The 24544-nt window shown below is 40.5% G+C and overlaps 1 protein-coding gene across 4 annotated transcripts in view; it reads right to left on the minus strand.

Moving 5' to 3' along the window:
* LOC141509213 (calmodulin-binding transcription activator 1-like) overlaps positions 1 to 23712 on the minus strand; it is an 849778-nt gene extending 826066 nt beyond the window's left edge. For 2 of the 4 annotated variants that reach the window (XM_074218572.1, XM_074218574.1), the window contains exons 1-2: positions 23411 to 23712; positions 6302 to 6421 (exon numbers count right to left, since the gene is read on the minus strand). In XM_074218572.1, the coding sequence (XP_074074673.1) occupies positions 6302 to 6421; positions 23411 to 23435 (145 nt within the window). In that variant the 5' untranslated portion in view covers positions 23436 to 23712. The remainder of the gene's footprint in view (positions 1 to 6301; positions 6422 to 23410) is intronic. The other 2 variants (XM_074218573.1, XM_074218571.1) reach the window with 1 other exon arrangement.
* Between the last annotated feature and the right edge of the window lie 832 nt (positions 23713 to 24544).

Below are 24544 nucleotides of genomic sequence, written 5' to 3' on the forward strand. Positions count from 1 at the left end.
CAGAACAGCTAAACAAATTTTGCTATATAAATGAAATAAAATTTACAATTTGCCAAACCAACAGAAGGGACAAACTCTGAGAAATCTCGAAAGTCTTGTATGAACTGATGCAAAGTCAAGTGAGGAGAATCAGAAGAAAAACTTATATTACAAACTTTCCATCCTTCAATCAATTGTAAAAATGAGTTTATTTTTAAAATACAGGTCTAACTATGTCACAGTGTAAATGAATATGCTTCTAACTTCTACCACCTCAAGCATTGGGCCTTCAAAGACCTTGAATGCTCTCCTTCCTCATCTCTGCTTCTCGGCTTCCCTGCCTTCCTTCAGATAAAATCTCACCTTTTACAAGAAACTTTTCTGAGGCTCTCCCCCCCATTCTACTGTCTTTCCTTGGCTGATTATTTCCTTGAGAACAAAGACTGTCTTTTACCTTTCTTTTATCCCTGAATCATAGTGGCTGGCACACAGTAGGTATCTAATAAATGCTTACTGACTAGCTGGTTAATAATAATATCAACAACATAAAGACAATTTTGAAAGAATTCTAATTAACATAATACCAATAAGCCCAGAAAACTAATTATCAATCACACTACCCAATGAGCCAGAGGTACAGAATAAGATTTATATATTTTTTGGACAAGGCCAATTCAGGAATTTGTTTTGCTTCACTATGCATATTGATTACAGGGTTTTGTTTTTCTTTTTTCCTCAGTAGAGAAGATGTAAGCTGGTAAAAAAACAGAAAAACAGATTTTTGATCAATGAAGAAAATAAAATAAAATTTTAAAAATCTCTTTTAAATTAAAAAAATACAAACAATATTCCTGATGCTAGCATAGAAATGAAATTTGGAGGCTTCCTCATACAAATAACCATAAGTCCACCGCCTCCATCAAAAATATTTCATAAGTATTCTAAGACTATAGGCACTTCATAAGTTAAGGAAGTAAAAAAAAAAATCACTTCTTTCAAGTTGCCTAGTGTTGTTTCTGAAATTTAGCTACTATTAAACTTCATTTAAATGAAATTAAACATTCACAAATTCTCATGGAAACCTAATGAAATAAAAACAGAAAAAATACAGAAAATTATTACATTTCTTTGAGACTTGCTGCCTGATTATCTTTAAGTTCTAAGAACATGCTAATTAGCTTGGTTAACTTACTCTAATATAGAATAAAAATTCTAGGTTTTTCTCCATATCTCACCCTCTTGTATAAACCTTACATTTAGAATCACTCAGAGATATTTCATTTGTTCAAAGTTAATTGTTAGCCACTAACTTATGTTCTTATTGTTTACAAACTTAATATTTCCTTAATTATAACTAATAATTTTTATGAATTAATCAAATGGATACTAAACATGACTAAACTCTATAGACCTCCCCTTGCTATTTTTAATTCCTTTTCTTAAGTCTGCCAACCAATTTTTTTAAGGAGCTTTAAAAATAGTACCTGGGCACCACTGATAACCTGAATGATGCTACTACAATGATTACTACTTCTTTACTATCAACTTATCCCTTATGTTCCTACCTCTTATAGCAAGCCATGCTCCTCCAGTCCATTATTGTAAATTAAAATTATTTTCAGGACCTGAGGGAATATTTCCACGAAATATGGAAGCAACCTAGGTTCTAAGATCACTCTTTAGGAAATATTATTTTATGGGAAACAAGGATTTACTAAACCCCTACAACTGCCAGGCACTGCCCCAGGGGCTTTACAAAGTAATTTTTAAACCCTAAGTGCTATCTTTCTTTCATAGCTGAGGAAAGTCAGGCAGACAAGTGATGTGATCTGCTCAGGATTAGACAATCAGCAAGGGTCAGGGAACAGAGAGACCCAACATTCTATCCATCATTCGACCCTTGGTGGGAGGAGAGTAATGTGTAATGAGACTGGCAAGGGAGGATGGGCCAAGTTGTGAACAGAACAGAAGTTTATATTTGATCCTAGAGATAATTGGAAAACAATGGATTTTACTATAAAGGGGAGAGGCATGGTATGGTAATGGTAATGTATGGTAATACATGTACTTAGGAAAATCACAAAATCACTAGAAGAGGAACTGCTGTGGGAAGAGACTAAAGTTTTGTTTGGTATTTGAAATTTTTTTTCAGTCATATCCAACTTTTCATGACCCCACTTGGGGTTTTCTTGGCAAAGATATCAGAGTGATTTGCCATTTTCTTTTCCAGTTCATTTCACAGATAAGAAAATAGAGGCAAATAGGGTTAAATAAGTTGCCCAGGGTCACACAACTAGTAAGTGTCTGAGAACAGATTTAAACTACTCAAGATGAGTCTTCCTGACTCCACACCTAGTACTCTATCGACTGCACCACTGAGCTGACCAAGACTAAAGGTAGGGGCACCAATAAGAAAGCTCTCCAATAGTATAAGAGGTGATGTGAATCTGAAATTTAGAAGGGTGGTCATTTGAATGAATATGTGAATACAGTCACTTTCTTACAGATAATCCCAAGGGAAGCTTCTCAGAAAAGAAAGGTTACTCCCTACTGGAGAGAAATGAATAGGGTTTTTGTGTGTGTGTGTGTGTGTGTGTGTGTGTTCTAAGATCAAGGACTTCTATCATTATCTTTTTAATAAAGTTTTTCTATGATCAACTTTTTTTAAAAGTTGTTTAGCTTCTTCTTCAGGGGACTGTAAGAATTGCAAATACAGGGTTTCCCCAAAGTCTTAGAACTTGGACTTCATACAGAAGCCTAGGACCTGTATAAAGAAAGTAGTTGAAATAAAGTCAGCAATATTCTGACTTCTTATAAATTAGTGATAGTTGTCGGCACAAGTCTACTTACTTACCACATTAATGCAACATCTTAATGTAATGTGGTTTCGGAATTGAAACCTGAAATTTTATGATATAAAAGAGCTGCACATATTCAAAGCTTACTTAACATTTTCTAGTCTATCTATTGCCCTGACTCCACAAATCCAACACTTATCTCTCCCACATCACTCCAATGCCTTCTACTTCTCTCTCCTTCTTCAACCCTGGCTCACATGATTAGGTAGCCTTTTGCCAAGGCCCACTCGTTTCTACACACCCAAGTGAGCCAATCTGCATTCTCTGTAGCCTGCCCCTTCTATCTTATCCCCCCTCTCACTTAATCTTCTTTGTTTCCTTATCTATTGGCTCCCTCTCTATCTACACCTCCTCTATCCTCCCAAAACACCCCCCTAACTATTGTCTAGCAACACCCCTCCCTTTTTGTGGCTGAACTCTTAGAGAAAATCATCTAAAACAAGTGCCTCCATTTCCCATCCTCTAGTAGGTAGAGTACCTGGAGTCAGGAGGGCCTGACACTAGCTGTGTGACCTTCATTATGTCACTAAACCCTGATTGCCTCCCATCCAGGGCCATTTCCAGTCATCCTGATTCATATCTGGCCATTGGACCCATATGGCTCCGGAGGAGAAAGTGAGGTTGGTGACCTAGCACAGCCCCCCTTCACACAAATCCAATTCATGTGAATGTCATGGTCTTCTTCAAGAACAAAGGACAAACATCATTATCAATGTCAGGTTAAAGTCTTTTTCCTCAAACCTCATCCTTCTTGACCTCTGCAGCCTCTGACCCTGTCAATTGCCTTTTTCTCTTGATTTTATTTTCTCTAGGACTTTTTTTTCTTTTTTGGGGGGGAGAGGGTGGATGCTATTAGACTCACTAAAATCAACTGATCTAACATTGACTAAGCGCTTGCATGTTTCCAACACTATGCTGGAAATAGCGACTAAATGAAAAAATATAAAAATATAAAGACTCTCGAAGCCAAGAGTAGCTAGGAACACAGAAAAACCCACATATAGCAATTAGTGAACAACAAAGAATAAAGACTCAAATTGTGCACAACACATTTCAGTGTTAAAGACTTTTGAAACAGAAGTCACTGTAAACTGGAATAATCCAAAAAGATTTCATGGAGCAGACAAAACCTTTAATTCTTTGTTGGGTAGTAATCTGACCTTTACAAAATAAGAATCTAACTAAAAGATTCTCTGGCTTCTCTCTATATTCACTTAAGTTTTAAAAGTATCATATCAGAATTAAGAGGGAGTCCCCCACCAGGTGAAGAGCATGGTGCAGAAAACATGTATGTGATCCTGAAGGAATAATCAAAATCATCTGGCAAACAAACATGGAGAGGACATTGTCAGGAGCACCAGGAAAGTGGCATGAGAGGGCTGGGTCAGATAAGAGAAACCCTCAAAAGCCAATTCCACTCCTACCTATCCTCTAAGCATGGGCCCATGGCAAGCATAAGTTTCTTTCAATTTCTTTTTCACTTTATCACCACTTACACTATGAAGCCTTCCTTAAAACTTTTAAAGAGTTCCTTCTTCTGAATTTCCACACCTTTTTAGATCGCTAATCAGACTGTCTTATATTTGAGTTATCTGGTGGATTCGTTTCACTTCCTCAACCAGAATGTAAACTCAATGAGGGCAGAGATCATTTTTTACTCATCTTCATTCATATCCCTCAAAAGTTCAATTAATTGAAATTTATCAAGTGGTAGCTATTTTATGGACACAATGTCCTGTCCCCTAAGAAGGAATTCAATAAATATGTGAAAGAAGAAATTATGTGGTAGACAATACATTATTTTGCAGAGCAGTAACATGACAAAAGCGACCTGTAGTGTTCTTTTCAACTATGATTAAGACCTAACTCTCTTTATATTACCTTTTAGAGTCAATTGGAGATACACATATTTTGTTACATAAAGGTCAGAAGAGGCCACAGTGAATTGCAAAGGATTAATTTTACCAATTAGAAGTGATATATTGGAAGAATTTAGGTGACATGATATTCTGTGTCATCAGTTAAATTACTTCCTTGAAATCCCTTAGTCATCCATTACACATAATGGAAACTAATCGAAACTTAGAACATAACCCAATAGTCAAAGTACTTTTACTGTACCAGTTTTGCCTAAAATACTTAACTGTCCCTTAAACAAATTTTTAAAATTTAAAAAAGAGATTATAGAACTAAATCTGCCTTTCTAAAGTAATACAATTCTATTAATGATTGCCCACAATCTTTAGGAAAATACAAGATTCAAACCATAGGAAACATGTATAGGGACAGAGGACATGGGCAAAAATAATGTGCTTCTCTAACTTCAAAATTTAAAATATATTTTCTTATCAACAACTTTAGGAGTCTAGTAATATTAAGTAAATCATCACTATTTTTAATGGAAATGAAGGGTGAGAGGAAAATTTGATCAAAATCCCATGGGTAATAAATGATGCGGTCATTATCTGACCTGGCCACCCCAAACCAGACCTCCTTTCCTATCATCACACCTCACTGCCTTCCTACATAGCCATCCCTCTGTAATTTCAGGGACATAGAGAATTCCTTGGTGAAGAAACTCTCTAACAACACTAACCAGGACTTTATCTAAATCTAAGCCTTATAAGGGACAGCAAGGTGGTGCCATAGGTGCATAGAGCTCTGGGTATGGAGTCAAGATCTGGCCTCAGATATTAACTATATGACTCTGGACAAGTTAATTTGATCTTGTTTGCCTCAGTTTCCTCATCTGTAAAATAAGGTGGAGAAGGAAATGGCAAACTATTCTATTACCTGTCAGGAAAAGCCAAATGGGGAAACAGTAAAAAGAAAATGCACTCCAAGGTCATGCAGTCAGTATGTCTGAGACCAGACTTGAATCTAGTTCTCTCTAGGCCAAGCTGCCCATCCCTCATCCAAAGTTTAATTTGTTATCCTTTCAAGGAGAAAAGAAGTCCAAAAAGAAACATAAGAAGGAAGGAGGGGGCAGTTAGGTGGTGCAGTGGATAAAATACAGGCTCTAGAAGTAGGAGGACCTGAGTTCAAATCCAACCTCAGATAATAATTACCTCGCTGTCTGATCTTGGGCAAGTCACTGAACCTCATTGCCTTAATAAATTTTTTTTAAAAGGAGGGAGAATGGCCTCCACATCATTTGCCTTGGTCTAAAGAGTGGGACTGATAAGATGAATTTCCAGTTTTATTATTTTAAATCTTAACTAATAGAGCCTTCTCCTTTCTCAACTCCTGCTGCTTCTCTGAGTCACTGCCCAACCTCCCGGTCCAAATCATGGAGCAAGGAAGGGCAAGATTTGTCCTCATGGGATGGTATGGATCACACCTAATGTCTAGATAGGAGAACAACCTAGAAAAGTAGATAACAGCAATTTTCAGTACAGTTTTATGAGAAAGGAGAGAGAGTTGTCCATCAGATGCTCAGACAATAAAGCAATAGTAAGACATACTCATCAAGAGGTGAGATGAGGCAACAGGAGATCTAACACTCCGGTCCTCTGTTAGAACCCGAACCCATGGGGCAGGCTTACAGCAACAGGCTTGTCCTAGGCAGGGCTGCAGGAACACACCTGTCAAAGGAGGAGTATTAGGAGCACTCCAAAAAAGAAATTACCCTAAGCATAGTTCTCTATTCTTTCTTAAGTACACAAACTGTCAACTAAAACAACGTGAAAAGACGCACTAGAAATAAAAAGTGTTTTCCCAAAGTGCCTCTCTAATCTAAGAAACTTAAATGTTACTCCAATAACACAAGAGAAACATACATAATTAAAGCATCCACACAAAGTCAAAGAAAATGAGGTATATATCTGATCCCTTCACATCAGGATGAGCTACAGTCATCTTTAGGAGACTGCCAGTCAGATGTATTTGGCAGGAATTTTAACTTAAAAGTCAGGTGCTTTTACTGATGTCATGATAAGAATAATTGTTTGTTTTGGTTTTTGTTAACCTGAGGCACAAACTATTTGAGGCTTACAGATTGAGTTCAACACCTGAAACTGAATTCAGAAGTCAAAAAGTAGCCAGTGTAGAGCACAAAACAGTTTATATCATGTTCTAAAATGTCTACACAGAAAGTAATTGTATATTAAATCACTTATCACCTAGGAAGTAATGTTTAATTAATTCACTAAGGGAGTACTCTAATGTGAATTTAAAATGATTTGTTTTAATGATGAAAAATACTACCCTTTCTAGATATTAATCACAATATCATCAATGGTCTGGCACTTTTGCACATTTATAACAAAGATTCATAATTCAATAACTATTTACAGTGTCTGTATTTCCAAGGAAGATACAGCAAGGATAGGCAATAGTTGGATCTCCAGGAAAATCTATTTGCCCTCTTAGCTCAATACTTTAGGGTCTAGCCATTTTATAATTGTTCAGCAACACAGATCTCAACTTCTCTATGACATAATAGATCATACTCAGGAACTATTAAATATGATCTATTAAAGCTGAAAGCAAAATCATCCCAAGATAGTCTGGTAGCAAGTTAAGAACCTGGAGAAAAGAAGCCTCTCTTCTCCAGGAAGGCACATGGCTAACAAGTCTTCCAAACTATTTGAAGGACTATCAAATGTAAGACATCTATAATTAGAATATAACTAGAAGCATTGAGTATGTTGCAGAAAGGGAGATTTAGGTTCAAATTAAGAAACAATATAATTCGAGCTATTCAAAGAGAGGTGGCCTACCACAAAAGAGAGCAGGCCTCCTCCTTTGCTGGCAGCAGCTTTTCAGGGCAGGCCAACAGCATTACCTTCTAATTCTGAGATTCTGTGTCTATTCCTGCTTACTATGACTATGCACACGCCCCCATCCCACCCTAAATAACCCCAGCATACCAAGCTTTTGTAGTTCTTGTGACTGTGTTTTATAGTCATCTCTTCCATCTGCTGACAGCACTTGCAGATTCTAACCAAAGCTACAAGTCCTGATCTTCAGCCCCTAGAGCAATGTTGGTCTCTAGTAAATGTTTGCTGAATGAACAAACCTCGAGAGGAATTAGTTACAATAAAAAAATGAAGCCAAAATAATATCTTCTTTAAAACTAAATTTTTTTCAGTCTGAAATTCAACATAAGAAAAACCATGCCTAAGTTAGAACTATGGTCCATCTAGCAGGTTTCTTTCCCCCCAACTGTTTACTATTTAATTTCATAAACATGAGATATACTTCAAAATATTTATGTTAAATTCTTCACTAAGATTGTATTCCAATGGTTCATCCTGGTGTGAAAAAAAAAAATCCAATCCTGTCATCTCAGAAGAGTGGAAACTCTGGCAGGTCAGGCCAGCCCAACTAAAAAGATCTGGAGTTTAGACACAGAGACTATACTGTCCACTGTTCAAAACCCAACATATTTATATTAAAAAACATTCATCACAAGGGTAGTTTCAGCAACATGGTGATGACATTTTTGGCCAGAGCATTTCAAAGGTCATCCATTCATAAAGCACTTAAGGGTCAGCATCAGCAGAAGTAATCCATGTCAATAAAAAAAAAATTACTGAAATATTATGGCCAAATGAGAATTCTTTTTTAAAATAGTGTTGTTGTTGATGACAATAATAGTTTTCTAGCTGTTCATTTCTCCAGCATTACACTTAACAGTTTACCAAAGGCCTTTCCTAACGCCAGTATTCTCTCTCAGAGGATTACTGATTACTATGGAAAAACATGGTTGTTCTCCACCTGCAAAGTATCCTTATTTCCCTTAGTAACCCATTAGGAATTCCATGCTCTGCTGAATGAATGTGTCCAAGTACATAAAAAGCATACCCAAATATTATAGTACTTAAAAAAAATCACACTTAATTTATAATTCAATAGTATAAATTTTCAAGTAGACTAACAAAACACAATACACTGATTCAAAAGGTGTTCTGTAAAAGGTTTTTAAAGAAAAAGCATCATTCCATAACTTTTCATCACTTACTGAAGGCAGTGATCCCAATTGCAACTAACTGTAGTACTTTCAGGAAAAAAAAAAGGTATATGGAAAATGCAACACAACTACTTACTCATACCTATTTAGTATCTCCAAAATTGTCAATAGGGTCAAAGATAAGGTATCGGTAGATATGTTCCAAGTTTCTAAATTAGAAAATTCACTTTAGGCAAAGCAATATTCACCTTTCTATTAAAAGCCAAAAGGTTCATTTAGAATAATCAGATCCAGTTTGGGAAGCCTTCAGAAGGTCAGCTAACTGCTCCCCTCTGCAACCTTCCTTCTTCCATCTGCATGCCTCTGCACAAATCTGAAATGCATTGTCTCCTCATTTCTTCCTTGTATAACACAGCTCAGGTGTTTGCTCCTACAGGAGGTCTTCTAATTCCTCTCCCCAAAGTTGTTAAATCTCTTCCCTTACAAAATGCTTTGAATGATTTTTATCATTACTTATTTGCATACATGCTATATTCCTTCCCGAAAAAGATAAAAATACAGTTTTTGTCTTTGTATTTACCACACCCAATACAGTGCACCATGCACACATAAGCATTAACAAATATTTGCTGGATTTAATTAAATTGTGAATTTGGAACCTATTTGTACTACTTTAGGTCCACTAAATGAGGAATATAGTTATCTGATAAAATCAAGTACTTCCTTCTGGCTTTTTTTTGACATTACATTTCCTTATCTAGGTATATATGGTACAACCCTTCCTTCCAGTAAAATATAGTTTTCTAGAGGGCAAGAAATGTTTCAATTTTTGCCTTTTTTATCTCAAGGGCTTTATATTAGTAAATATTGGGTGAATTTTAAACATAATCAATTCCATCACTATAAATAAATGAAGGAAAGACCTTTATCATAAGCTTGGTGGAATTCTGCCAAGTTCTTCAGCTGGCAGGGACCACTAAGTCATACCAGAGTCAATCAACTAGAGAACCTTTTGTACCAACTAACTCCTCAGCATCATACAGAACATATCTTTGGTGAGTGATAAAAAGACTAAGAACAGTGGTGGTGCCACAGAAGCCCGAAGGGTGAGTTCTGACATAAATCTTCATATATAAATTTAGAACACCAAGCACTCAAAGTAAGGATATCATTAAAAACCATGAAGAGAAGAAGTTACTATCTGATAAGAATGCTAGCACAGTAAGGTTTGCAAAACTGTTTAACATGCTATCTCCAAGGGGCTGCTAGGTGGCGTAGTGGATAAAGCACCGGCCCTGGAGTCAGGAGTACCTGGGTTCAAATCCGGTCTCAGACACTTAATAATTACCTAGCTGTGTGGCCTTGGGCAAGCCACTTAACCCCGTTTGCCTTGCAAAAAAAAAATGCTATTTCTAGCAACTAGGTGGTGCAAGTGGATAGAGCACCAGTGCTGGATTCAGGAAGACCTGAGTTCAAATCCTTACTCAGACACTTAATAATTACTTAGCTGTGTGACCTTGGGCAAGTCACTCAGCCCCACTGCTTTGCAAAAACAAAAACAAAAAAAAAAAATACTATTTCATCTACAACTCACAACAAGCCTGTTCAGCTTCCACAATCTATTAAATCCATTTTACAGTTAAGGAAAACATCTTAATTCCAGAAAAGAATCAGAAGCAGGATTGAAATCCAAATCTTCTTACTTCTGAGTTCAGGATTCTATCCACTACACTTTATTTTTTTTTAGTCTTTTTTTTTAGGTTTTTTTGTTTGTTTGTTTTATTTTTATTTTTAGGTTTTTGCAAGGCAAACGGGGTTAAGTGGCTTGCCCAAGGCCACACAGCTAGGTAATTATTAAGTGTCTGAGACCGGATTTGAACCCAGGTACTCCTGATTCCAGGGCCGGTGCTTTATCCACTACGCCACCTAGCTGCCCCTTCCACTACACTTTAAACTAAAAGATTAGTTCACCAGACCCAGATAAATTCTCTAACATGTTTCCAAATAAGAAAAGTATCTCTTATGAACTATCTATAATCAATATATTTTAATAATTATAGTGCCAATCAATTTAAAATAGTTCAAAAAAGAACCTTCTATTTGGAAATGGGAATGCTTGATGTACTCCCAAAACTGTCGTTTTTCTTTGTTTACCTAGTATTTTTCTATCTTTTCTAGTTTCCCAAATTTAACAAATGTTAAGAACTTTCTTTGTTCAAATGAGTTAAGGCAAACAACCAAGCAAATAGAATGCTTGCTTGCTTCTGAGCTTCCTTTAACAATGCTGAGGTTTAAAATAAAAATCTAAGTTAATGTAGTGCTAGGGAATGATGATAAACCAACAGATCAGAAAAATTAAGCCTTCTGTTTATCATTCAGAATAGGGACACAATTGCATCAATAGTTCAAATTTCTCTTACAGTATTCTAGTCAGCACTTTTTAATCCTGACCTGAAGTAAAGTCTCTAAAAAGGAAACAATAAAGTTATTCAGTATGGTTGCATTTTAGCTAAACTGGCTATGAAGTAAAAATACATATATTAAACCCTATCTTCCACTGACTTTTAAGATGGAAAAGAGTTCTGGAAAGAACAAGGTCAGAGGGTCAACAGAGTATTTCTGAGAGGAATATAAAAGCAATAGAAGAAAACAGGCACTCCACAAAATGAAGTGAATCCCTACTGTGTGCAATAGGGAGCTGCTTGGGGCAACCAAAAAAAAAAAAATCAAGGCCAACCTCACCCCCCTGTGTACTTTCCTATCACATCAACCATTCTGAAACCAAACAGCCTTGATAAAAGGCCTGGCATTCTTTGCCTAGAAAGACCAATGAGAAAGTCATCCAATAGTTCTGGAGGATTTCTTATGTCCTCAGTTTGACTAAATTTCTTCTAGCCCCTTCACCTTCACAACAGAGCACCAAGGCCCCAAGTCAGAGGGATGCTGCTCCTGCTCTAGCTTTCACAAAGTTGATAAAAGCCCACTTTGTTTTTCTAAGTCAGTCTAATTTGTACAGTTTTTCCAAAGGAAGGCCTCTCCTCTGATCAGCATTATTACCATCTCCATTTCCCCAGTTACTGAGAAAATGGCTTATTTTGGGGAATAAATTATTTTTAAATTTTAAAATTTTCAAGAGTCAATTTCAAATGCTCAAGTAGTGAAATTTTTACATGACTCCTTCTAAAATTCTGTAAATAAAGAAATGGAATGCCTCAATGAACTTCATTAAGTATAAGTATTTTAAAGAATAAATCTAAATAGTCTCATGTTCCTCAGCTTTCTGAACTAGTTAATCAGTTGAAAATAAAATAAATCCACAGAGACATTAATGTGGCCTTAATGGAAAAAAAATTAACTAGTTATATCATATATGAGATATTAACTATCAGAAGTCTGACAGTATCTTTATGTGTAGAATTTGAGTTGAAAAAACTTTATTAAAAGAAAACACGCAAAAAAGTCATCACAAAAATGAAAGTATAGTTGTCAAGACAACTACATCATGAATCATCATCTATCTAATCAGAAATAATGACTTCACTAAAATGATGAAACTAAATTACTTAAACTATTCATTCCTAAATACAACTTATTTTGTTAGAAGGTGAAATAAATGTCTAGGAAAGCCAACATACCCCGCCCCAAAAAAAAGGCAGAGAAAATGAAGTTTGAGAAAGCTCACCACCATCCATCAACTACAAGAGGCCCAGAAAATGCAGTATACCAGACTCAGCCTCAAAATTGGCCCTTCAGAGGAAAACTCCGAAGGCAAATTCTTCCAGGGACTGCTTCCACAGCCTTAATGACAAAAAGCAATGACCTCACTAGAAGTGAGATTTGAGGCAACAGCTGCTTGAATGATCAGAGCTATATGAAACCAAAAGTAAACACAAGAGACCATACTAACTAGTTAACCCTCAAATTTTGAAACAGAAGTTATGAAACACTGTTAAATTATCTTAAGGCTTAAAATTCAGATTTATTCCAAAAGCATATTAACTACTAAAGCTTAATCTCTCTTAAATAAAGTTGTACAATCCAGTCTAATGGAAAGTAAGAAGCCAGTTTCTATGGGAAAAGTGCTGTTACAAAGCACAGTGATGCACTGCAGAAAATTTCGTTGTAAAATAGTCACAACATAGCTCAATCCGTGGATGAAGGTGAGCAGCAGCAACAATTTCCATTTATCTACTGCTTTGCGCTTCCTTCACAACTACCCTGGGAGGGAGGTATTACAGCTAAGATGTCCGTTTTCCAGACAGAAACTTAAGTTCAGACTCTTAAAATGGTTTGCCCCAGCTCACATCTAATCCGTTTGTCACAGTCAGGATTGCAAGGCCAACTTCCCGACTCCAAGTCCAGTCCTCTTCTACTATAAAAGAATTTCAAAGATAATTAAACAATTTACTTTTTTTAAAATTAGAAGCTCTCTAGGACAGGAATCATCCAAATTACAGCTGAGCAAACTGTGCAATCACAATCCTAAATAAAATTTCAAGATCTTATCTTTTGTTTTACCTTTTATCATTAATGTATTATGGGCTTACTGATGTTCAAATGAAGTATTGAAATGCCAAATCTTCACTCATGAAGACAAGATTAAAAAGAGATTTAGGAATATCAAACAAGAATTCATGAATGAAAGAGCTGACGTCATAGTCCTGCTCCCAACAGAGCTCAGAGGAGTATAAGAAAAACAGTCTATCTTCTGGGATATTAAATCACTAAAGTCATTTACTAAAGGAGATGAAAAAGAAGAGCTTTGCCCAAGAATAAGGAATGGGGCAAGGGGGAGGTCTTTGGACAAAAGCTGCATTTGCTATTCCCCCCATCAAAGGACTGACTAGAACACAAGAAAATTTTCTGTCTAACCCCACTCCCAAGGCAACTGAACTGGTTAATGTATGTTGTCTAACTATTAACACAATTTCCTAATAATATAAAATCCATTTAAAATTAGTTCCTTCAAATAATCAAGACATTTCTTCCCTATAAAATGTTCTTCCTATTCCCCCATCTCAAAAAAACAACCAAGAGCCAGACATCTCTGTTTCTCTTCATACTGGCTTGGCTTACTCCCCATCTGCAGTCACAACTACCAGCACTTGTCCCCCACCCTCTCCCCTCAAAAATATCAGGCTTTCTTGTTACATTCAAACCACTTAAACAATTCTGAAGTCATAAAAGTGGGTAGGTAGGTAGGTAGGTAGGTAGATAGATAGATAGATAGATAGATAGATAGATAGATAGATAGATAGATTAGATAGATATACATGTATATACATACATATATACATATATATATGTGTGTATATATATATCAATAAATAAGGGGGACTCAGGGACCAGGAGAATCTGTAGGAGAAAGAATAAACTTAATGAATCATGTAAATAAAGAAAAGATTGTAAAAATGTGATTTACTAATTAAAGTTTTCTGGGGAGCCAGGTCAGTTTGTATGTTTTGGTTGAACTGATATTTCTGCAAAATCCAGATAAAATTTCTTAAAATAATTTTCCCTAGAACCCAAGAAGCTTACATTAAATCTGTAAGTCCAAACTTTTTTTCCTAAAAATTTAAAAGTATTTCATTTCCATTAAGAAAAAAATCCTCCCCTTAAGTTACTAATCTCTCAAATGAACAAAACTGTGAGGATGCTTTCTCTTCTTAACCACTTCAAGAGGAAAAATGGCTATTTACCCAAAATGGGAAGAAAGGAGTGGGAGGAGGGGAAGAGTTTAGGAAAAGAATTAAGAAATAAACAATTTTGTCAATGAACATTTTTAAAAGAAGATCTTATTAAGTTAAAATGCAAATATGCCAGTTTTATCTGTAAATCTAAAGTGTTTAAAAGAGATCATCTAACACTTCTACCACAAATATCTTTGATAGTACATCACTACCCCCTTGTGGATTTGCAATAAAAATTCCTATCTTGAATCTTCAGTTTTGTTAAAATAATGGTCTGGGCTGTGGAACTTTTGTCAAAGTTTGCACTTTTCTTGTTTAAAAAATTATTTTATAAAAATTACTTTTAAAGTAACTAAACATATTAAAATAATAAGTCTGTTAATGTGAAATTATCTTCCCAAACCCATCCCCACCACCTTTTGGGAACGTTCTTTACATATAAAAAAAATGGTAGCTTAAAAAAGGAGCAAAAGTCTTAAAACATCTTAAGACAATCCTATTTGTCTTCAGGATGACTTTGTTTTATATTACACTAAGATATTTCCATAATAAATCAATTTTCCCCACTGTACCTAACATTTTTTTAAAAATAGTATCATCTGAGATCACAAGAAGCTCCAAAATACCAATGGGACATATTCTTTCTAAATCTCTAGAGGGTACATGTCAAGTCAGGATCTGTGATGTCCATGATGTGGAAATCCTCTCCATCAAGGCAGATGAATCCCATTACTAACTTAATAGATAATAATTTAAAAAGAAGCCAAGTCCCTAGCTTGTCTAAGGTCACATACTTAAGTCAAACTTCAGAAGGGAGTTGGGGTAGGCCATAATATACTGCCTCCTGCCTCATATAGTACAGGGGTCGATTTCAAAAGCAGCTTTCAGAGTTTAAAAAAAATGTTTAAAAGTCTGAATAAGGCTATTTTGAAAAACAATTAATGAAGCTGATGTCTCTTTACCACTGTTTAAGGTAATCGTACTTTGCACTGGAATAGTAATAAAGATAGCATCTTTAACCAAAAAAAAAAAAATTTACTTTTTTGAGCAAAAAATTACCCTAGCCATATATGATGACTTTTTGGGGGGCGAGTATTTATACATACATATATATACATACATAGATATATAAATATATCTATGTATGTATGTATAAGCATATGTATGCATGTATGCATGCATACATACACATGTGTATATGCACATATATACATGTATGCATTATACATATATATCTTGTTACACATGAACTTTAGAAGGTAAAATGAATTTGCATAACTGGCTTCTAATTTCTATACAAACCAGATTTGGTTAAGGATGTAAATTCACTCTCAGTAACTCATAAGCTAAATACTAGAGAATGCTACTTTCATGACTCATAATGTAATCATCTTAGGGATTTGCTATCTGATTCTCCAATCTCAAACATCCTCCTTGGGAATGTTGGAGGGGTTAGACTAAATGACCTCCAAGGGCCCATATCAGCTTCAGAGGTCCTAAATTTGAGAGTGAGGATGTATCTATTCACTATTATTATTATTATTATTATTATTATTATTATTATTATTATTATTATTATTACAAGGAGACATGGTAGTAGATAATGCTATAGTGATAGGAAGAAAGGAGGAGGAAAAATGCACAGCAGGTGGTTTTATCAATATATTTTTAAGTAACTGCCTACAGTTGCAACTTGAGGTAGCACTTAGGGAAATATGGGAAAGGTACAACCATCAATGAACACTGGCCTTTTGCCCACATCAACTAAAATGAGAGAATATGTACCCAACAAGTGACGGGGTGTCTATCTACCTTCCGTGTACTCTGAACTGATAGGCAAGAAGAAGCAAACTATCCCTTATCAATGTATTTTCTAGGAAAGTTTTGGCATATTTTGTTTTGTTTGTTTTGTTTTTTTTAGTTTAGAGGAAGGATGGGTTAAGGGGTTATTGGCACTCATCAACCCCTTTCTCACCAGACATCTACTAAATGGGAGAAATATGTCTTTGTAAACATTTCTTGCAAGGCAAAAAATAGATATACATGCAGCCATAATTACATTTATGTATTTATGTATATTATGTATATCTATGCACAATTGTACATATGCACATATATGCTTATGCATGCTTACACTTATATACAGACAGCTTTAAATATAAATAGAAATCATGGTATAGTGGAAAGATTATTAAATTTGGAATCAGATGACCTAGAGGTATATGCTGGCTCTGCCCATCACTACTGTGTGACCCTAGGGAAGCAGTTTAACCCCAATAGGCCTCTATTTCCTCATCTGTAAAAACCAAAAGGGCAGAATGTGAAGACTGCTTGGGTTCCCTTCTATCTCCCTATTTACAATGCTATAAACTGTACCTCAGAAATCAAGGTGACCAAAAGGCAAATCTATCTCACAACTGCCCATTACCAAATATGAGAAAGTTGTTCTTTGTTCACTGTTCCAGGAAGAGTCAAATCTTTCCCCCATATAGTGAACTTCAAAAAAAAAAAAATACATTATCATCCTTTTCCTACTGAGTTAACAGATTAGAGATTATCAGTACATGCAAATACATCTCATCACTGGCAAGAGCACGTGGGTTTGAAATGAATGTGAAAGCTATAACAGAATGACAGATCTTTCACAGTAAGGCATATATGATTGGTTGAAAGTGGGAAGTCCTTAAAATGGATAATGAAACAGGATATAATTTGGACCTATCCTTGATCTCTTACTGCAGTGGGATGCATAATCTATTAATAATCAGGGAAATTAAGTAAAAAAAATAAAAGTCAGGGTGTACAATAGCTCAGAAAGGGGGGAAAATATATTGATAAATATATTCCTCAAGAAGATCTATAGTTTCTCTCTACAATGGAGTTTGAGGCAGAGATATGCAGGAAAGGATCCCTTTGGCTGGTATTCAGACAACAGAGACAACCCCTCACCTGGCTCATCATGTACAAGAATTTGGGGCCAGTCTGTCCATTGTCAATATTCAGGAAGAAATTCGGCCTGCCTTTCCTCAGCAAATGACAGAATAGAGGAGCAGCACCTAGATTTCACCCATTCTTTTTAGTAACATATCATGAGAGAACCAAAGTTTCTGACACATTCCTTCTGCTCTCAATCTTCAGAAAAGTAACCATGGTACCTATGATAAACCTATGTCCTGAGCTCTGATGAATTAAGAAAAATGATCAGGAAATGTGGTCTATACAATGTGTAATCTGGAATGGGGAAACAGAAGACTACATAGTTCCCACCCACTTCTTAAGGTGGTCAAACAAGGACAGCAGTATTTCTATCCCTTTTCCTTCCTCTTCATCTCCAAGCCTTCAAAACCAACCCACTAAGCAAAGGCCTGAAAAGAGAATTGCAATCTACAAAGTTAAGTCAGAAGAAAGGACCCCATCCTCTCACATGCAAGACAACAGAAGGCAAACCAAAGGGGGTTCGTAGATTGAGACAATTTCTGAAATCCTTTCTGATTCTGTGATTCTAAGGAGTTAATCTGGGTCCTATGATTAATAAGAATCATTGGTGTCCGCAGTCTAACCTCATCAAGACAGCAAGATAAGAAGTAGGCTACCTAAGTTACAGTGAATACATTTCCTAGGTCCCATTCAAAGAGATCCAGAGGAGAGTGATCAGGATACAAATTCTACTTTATGCCCTATGTCTCATAAGTCGATGAAATAGGATGTAAACTATCTTTAGGGAACAGAAGAAAAATAACATTGTCCTGCACAGCGGTAGCAATGAATGGCAGAAAGGCTATGATAAAAGCAAAGACTCAATAGTTTCTGATGATAATTATAATGATGAGGGGCAACAATGTGAATCCTTTTTGTGCTTTTTGAAACCTTTCTTATGTCCTTTTAAGACAGAGAATAGGTGGAAAGTAGCTTTCTCAAGCCTAATAGGTAGGGGAAGTAAGCACAGGAGAGGAGGAAGACTGAGAAAAGAGGAAGGTGAGTTCACTCAGGAAATGAAGAACGGAAGTGAATGGAAATTTCACTACTACGTACCACAAAAGGCAAGTCACCCTGAAAGGGGCAGGACATCTCACAGAATTATCTATGTGACAGAAAGACAAAATGAAAAGCATATCACTATCAACCACTTTAAAAAGAAAAATGGTCAAGTAACATATTACATGGAGAAAGGACACAGTCTTGCTTCACCAAGGAAACAGTTAAGTATGAGAAGAATACTACTACTATTCTAAAGTAACCACAGCGAGAGTTACTCTTAAGAGAGAGAAAGAAAACAGGAAACTGTTTCCTATATTCTGGAGGAAAGCATCTGACTTAGCAACAAAGAAAAGGTTAAAGAGTTGCCCACCATGTCTAGTTTTGTGTTCTATATAATACCTGGCACGTTGCTGATACTCAAAATGTTAACTACGCCTTCCAGACAGCACTTGCCTAAATGACCCAAAATGTATACCCAAGCAGTTAGAAGGAATTTTAATTTTTTTTTCCTCCACATTACAGACTACAGTAAACAACAACAAAAACCCAGCATAGTTTCTATATAATTTTACAAGGCTACACGATATAGTATTAAAATAAATTAGGAGAAACCAGTCCTAGTAAGAAGTGAAAATGGACAAGGCCTAGTGATGCCATGCATACCAGAAGAACAGCAAGATCCAATCAGGTCTCTGAGCAAAAACCACGTGACCTCAGTAATGGGAGCATGAAGGGCAAGTGCATTCCACTCTGTATAAAAAGACCTACTCTCAAAGAAGGGAGCCCAATCTAGGAAAAGTCAAAGTAGGGAAGGGGAACAGATGGATCACAAAAAAAAAAATGATCATATTATCTATGTCAATCAATCAATAAACATTTATTAAGCAATAGGCTACTAGACTCAGAAAACAAGACCAGACAAACAGAGGGAAAGTTCAAGGGACATAAGAAGCATATCGAGATAACAAAGGGGCATAAAAAAATAGCTTCCCCATCAGCCCTAGGTTAATAGGGAATAAACTATGACTGGGAAACTAGAATTAGGCCATTCTCTCCTAGGTAGAACAATTTCAGCCCCAGTTTGGGCAGTTAAAACTGTAACAGAAACTCAAAAAAAAGGTTTAACCCAACCAGGGCAAGTAATGAGTTGATACACAATTTAAAAATGAGGAACTAGAATGCCACTTGGCCAGAAGTTTAGAATTTTAGAAGTGTGAGCTGGAAGAAACCTGAGAAATCAACTAATCCAAATGTTTCACCTTACTAATGAAAAATAAAAACCTAAAGGGTCTATGACCCAAGGTCATAAAGCTAAGTTAGTGGCAAAGAAAGATCTGGAACTCAGGGTTTCCTGACAGGCCAAATTCCTTCCAGTATAAACAGACTGTCATATCCATAAGGGTAAACAGTTTTAGGGGTAGAAAGTCTCCATGGTCTGATAGTTAAAGGAGCAGAAAACTCCTTGATCATGGACAGGAAGTACATAGTTGACAAATATGTCTCAAAGATGACATAGTAGGAGTGCTATTACATTCATTATGGAAAGAAAAACTTGATCCCATCTGACCTTGAGAAGAGGTTTCTATATGTAAATGAACCATCTCATCTACTGAGCAGTGGGGTGGGGAGAGTCATTATCTCCCAGAAGTAGGAAAAATAGGTTCATCAAGCAAAAGAGGGAAGGCATATCCTTTAGGTCACTAGCCCATCCCCAAAGAAGTAAGAGTTAAAAAAGGGAGGGAGAAGAGAGAGGAAGGCATCTTCCACCACAAAACAAAACAGAAATTAAAGAATTTAGAGTCTCATATTGTCTTTACAGAAGAAGACTACCATTTCTTGGCTGTAAGAGGGAACAAGTCAATGATCTATTTATTATCTGTGGTGATGGGCAACAGACATGGTCCAATTACATGAAACCCACCAAAAATCGTAACTTTAGATAAAACCTTCAACCTTCAACTTTCTAGACTTAGTCTAATCTTTTACCAGGACCACAAAGAAGTAGTAAAATTAACTGATTTGGTTTCAAATCTTCTTCCTTTCCCTTCTCACCCTCTGGTGGATAGGTTAATAAGCAATAAATTATCCAAAAGGAAATTTGTGGAATGATTAATTAAAAGATCTGACTAATCCACCAATGGGAATGCATTCACTTTTTGGGGCATAAACTCCATCCAATAGAACATAACGATTAAGAGTATCTAGTTGTGTACCAAGAGTTATAACACTACATGGGGGGGGGGGGGGGGGGGAACATAACTTTATCCCAACTGGATACAAGGTGGATGATACAACCATTGTTGTCCAAAAGGAAAAAGCAATCCAGTTCTTATCTTTCTGAATCTTTCTGGCAAGTAGGTGTGAGTGATTAAGCATTCATGGTAAGATGGTCTCAAGAAACCAAGGTCCAACTATCTACCTCTCTCTCTCTCTCTCTCTCTCTCTCTCTCTCTCTCTCTCTCTCTCACTGACTCAGCAAGGAAGAAGAGTTCACCTTGCCAGTGAAGTGCCAAAGAGGCCCAAAGGCTCAGGATCTGCTTAGCAGGTGCTTGTGGAGTGTGTGGGTTTGGTCAACACAAATGGTCAAAACAGAAAGGCCTTCCCACTGAGTGACAGCTGGTGGAATCCACATCAGCTTTTGGAGCTACAACCAGAGAAGACAAGATAAAGCAAAATATATGAATGGAACAAAGTTATGGTTCATTTGCCTTCTTTTGTCTCAAAAGTAGGGGTATTTCTCTCATGTGCCGACACAAGTAATGGTCAATGTAAAGAAGAGGATTCTTGTAGGTAACACTGACTCCACAGTTTCCTAGAGTTACAGGTGTTTCCAGATACTCAAGGGTATTAGAGAAGAACACAGTATTAGCAAATGCAAGGTCTCTCAATTATCCAAAGAAATGGGTTTGCTAACTCTTTTTGAGGTCAGTCAGTACTTGTCCTGACATCCCACCTGGAAAAACACAAGAATTCTCCTCACCTTGATCAAAGCAGTTAAAGGCATCAAGGTAGGATCATTTCTTCCTATACAACATGGAGGAGAGAAGAAGACCAACCCCCATATTCAGAATGTGCCAAAGGGAGAAGAAAGTCCAAGGGAATGTTTGAGCCTCAGGAGATTCAGCGACTGTGTGGTTTGTTAAATATTCCCTCTCTGCTGGCTCAACATAACACAACGGGGGAATTCAAGAGGGAGAAAGCTTATGGACAAGTTAATGTATAGATGATTTTTCTCCTATTGATAAGATACAGTGCATACACATGAACATATGTCCAAATTTATGATTGCATACAAACATCTATATTGTCACTTCATACTCCTTACATTACCTAAGTGTGTATGAGTGTAGGTAGACTTACATACAATGCAAACTTTCCTGGCCAAGATGCCCAATGTGACTGCAAAGGATCACAGGAATTGTCCTTATCCCAAATATGGGATGATGGGATATGGGAAGGATTCATTCTACCCACTGACCGACAGCTACAGAATCAAAAGTGGAAACACCAGGCCCAAGAGGGGAGAGGAAGACAGGGACCAGGAAATGGAAACCCCTTTCCCCACATGTTCTATTTCTTAGCTGAAGGCAGACAGAAGGCCTCTTTTCACCAAAGCCAATCTCGAGGCAATTCGAGATGGATCAGAAAAAGTCTAGGGAATGTAAGCTCCCCAAGATATGGCTGAGAAGGGAGCAGACACCATAAGACTGGAGGAGTCTCCTTCCAAGAGAAAAAAAAAGTTAGTGGTGCCCTCAGCCAGGGCTCCAGGGTTCAAGAACATGAGAATGTACCAGGGTGCGCTTCCTGTCTCCAAGAAGACAGGAGAGCCCCTGTAGCCAAAGGAGAGCAGAGTCAGTCGGTGGATGCTGCCCCTGGCTAGGATTCAAGGGTAAACAGGAAGAGCGTATGTCCCTTTTTGCTTCAGACATAAAAGTAATGATGTGGTCCCTTGGTGCTCAAGTAGTGGGCACAATGGAGGGTCCTGGCCAAGCCGGAAGGGAGCCAGCGGGGAGGCGGCAAAGGGGGCCCGGGCAGACCCAAGGATCCGTGGGTCACCCCAGAAAGGGGCAGAGGGGCACTGGCTCGCTGTGGTTCCTGGAGAGGCATCAATCAATCAATCAATCAGTCAATCATTGGGAGACCAAACCCCGGGGAACCCGAAGGGCTGGGGGGGGGGGGCTCACCTTCAGCCCGGGGGTGGCGGAGGGCAGGAGCGTCGGCTCGGCCAGCCAGCAAAGTGTCCGGTTCCCCTCCGAGAAAGGAGCCGGGGGCGGCCCGGGCCCCCGGGGGCCGCGGCGGGGCGCGGGAGGCCGCTCCGCCGCCCCTGTCCTGGCAAGGAGGGCCGGTCACTCGGGAGTTGCGCCCGGGCCCGCGGGGGGAGGCTCGCCATCGGGGTCACGGCGGGGAGAGGAGGAGGAGGAGGGGGCGAGGCTCCGGCTCGTCCCTCGCCATGGAAACCGGAACCCCACCCTGCCGCCCGAGGGGGGCCGGGGCCGGGCCGGGGGCGGGGAGGCGGGAGGCGGAGCCGCGGGGCCCGGGCCGGGGCCGGGCCGGGGGGCCCCGGGGCGCGCGCCGCGGGGGGCCTCGCGCGCACAAACTTTCGGGCCGCGGCCCCCCCACCCGCGGGCCCGGGCCGGGCCGGGTCGGGGCCGCCCGGGCGGGCGCCGGGGCCCTGGGCCGGCCCCCGCCCCGCGCGCCCCGCTCCGGCCCCGGCCCCGCTCCGGCCCCGGCCCCGGCCCCTGCCCGCCCCCGGCGGAGCGGCGAGGAGGGGTGTCGCCGCGGCGGCCGCGGGCCCCGGGGTCCCCTCGGGACTCGGCCCCGCTCCGCCTCCCCCCCCGCCCCCGGGCCGGGGGCGCCCGCCCGCCGCGCCCCCGCGCCGCCTCCCGCGCCCGCCGCCGCTGCCCGGGATGCCCGGCGGGGCCGGGAGCCGGCCGCCCCCCCGCGCCGCCTCCCGCGCCCCCCGCCGGCCCCCCTCGCGCTCCGGCTCTTACCTTCCGGCTTGTTTTCGGCAGCCATTTCCCCTCCGCGCGCCACATCCTCCTCCTCCTCCTCGCGACCGGGACCCCGAGCGCGCGCCTCGTACCGCCGCCGCCGGCCCAGCCACCCCGCCGCCGCCGCGCACCCGGCCTGGCCCCGCCCCGCGGCCCACGCACCGCTCCCGTTGGCGCCGCGGCCCGTCAGTCGGCGCCGCCGCCGCCAATCGGCCGGCACCGGGGGCCTCGCTACTCTCCGGGAGGAGCGGCCTCTCCCGCCGACCCATTGGCCGCCCTCCGCCCGACGGCGCGGAGGGATTGGCCGCGGCTCGACGCCCCCTCCCCACCCCCTCCCGGGAAAGCCCGCCTCCCCGACCTAAACAAAGCTTCCCAGTGGCCGGAGCCCAAGACGGCCGGCCAATCGGCGCGGCGCCGACACGGGACATCTCCTCGAGGCCGGGACGTCGCTCTCGGATTGGGCGTTGCTACAGTGTTTCCCAAGCCACCCGGGCCAATCAAAGGGGGTTCCCGGAGCTCGGGAACGGCGGAGGGAGACCCCGCCCCTCGGCGTGACCGTCACGGGGAAGGCGCCCGCTCATTGGCCGGCCGGGGCTTTTCCCGCGTGCTCCCGGGGCTGAAGGACGTTCCCGGGGAAACCACTCTGGGCGCGTGGGGGTCCCGGCGGTGGCGGCGGCGCCGCGCCGAGCCGCGCCGGGGCGGGGTTCTCCGGGATCCCGCGGCGTGTCGGAGCCGGGCCGCGGAGGGCGCAGGCGCGGGCGCCGCCGGCGCGGGGGGAGGGGGGCCTCGCTCCGGCCTCAGCCCAGCGGGACGTCGCGGGCCCGTGGGCCGGTGGGGGCCGGGCCGGCCGCCAGGAGGCGCTGCGGCGCCGCGCGCCTCCGCCCCTCCCCCTCCCGGGGGGGGCGCGGGTGCCCCTCCCCCTTCGGTGCCCTCCCCCAGCTGCGCCCACTCTACGGGCCCGTCCCCGGCCTCGGCTTCCAGCTGTTGCCAGCTCCCCCAGGAGGCCCGGGTCTGCCCGGGGCCTCCGTCCTCCACCAGCCCCCTGCCTCCCCCGGCCCTCTGCTCTGCCCCGAGCACCCCCTCCCCCATCCCTTCTAGCGGGTCTCCTCACTCCCGCCCCCCCCCCCACGGCTT

This window comes from Macrotis lagotis, chromosome 1 (genome assembly GCF_037893015.1).
Source record: "Macrotis lagotis isolate mMagLag1 chromosome 1, bilby.v1.9.chrom.fasta, whole genome shotgun sequence".
NCBI lineage: Eukaryota > Metazoa > Chordata > Mammalia > Peramelemorphia > Peramelidae > Macrotis > Macrotis lagotis.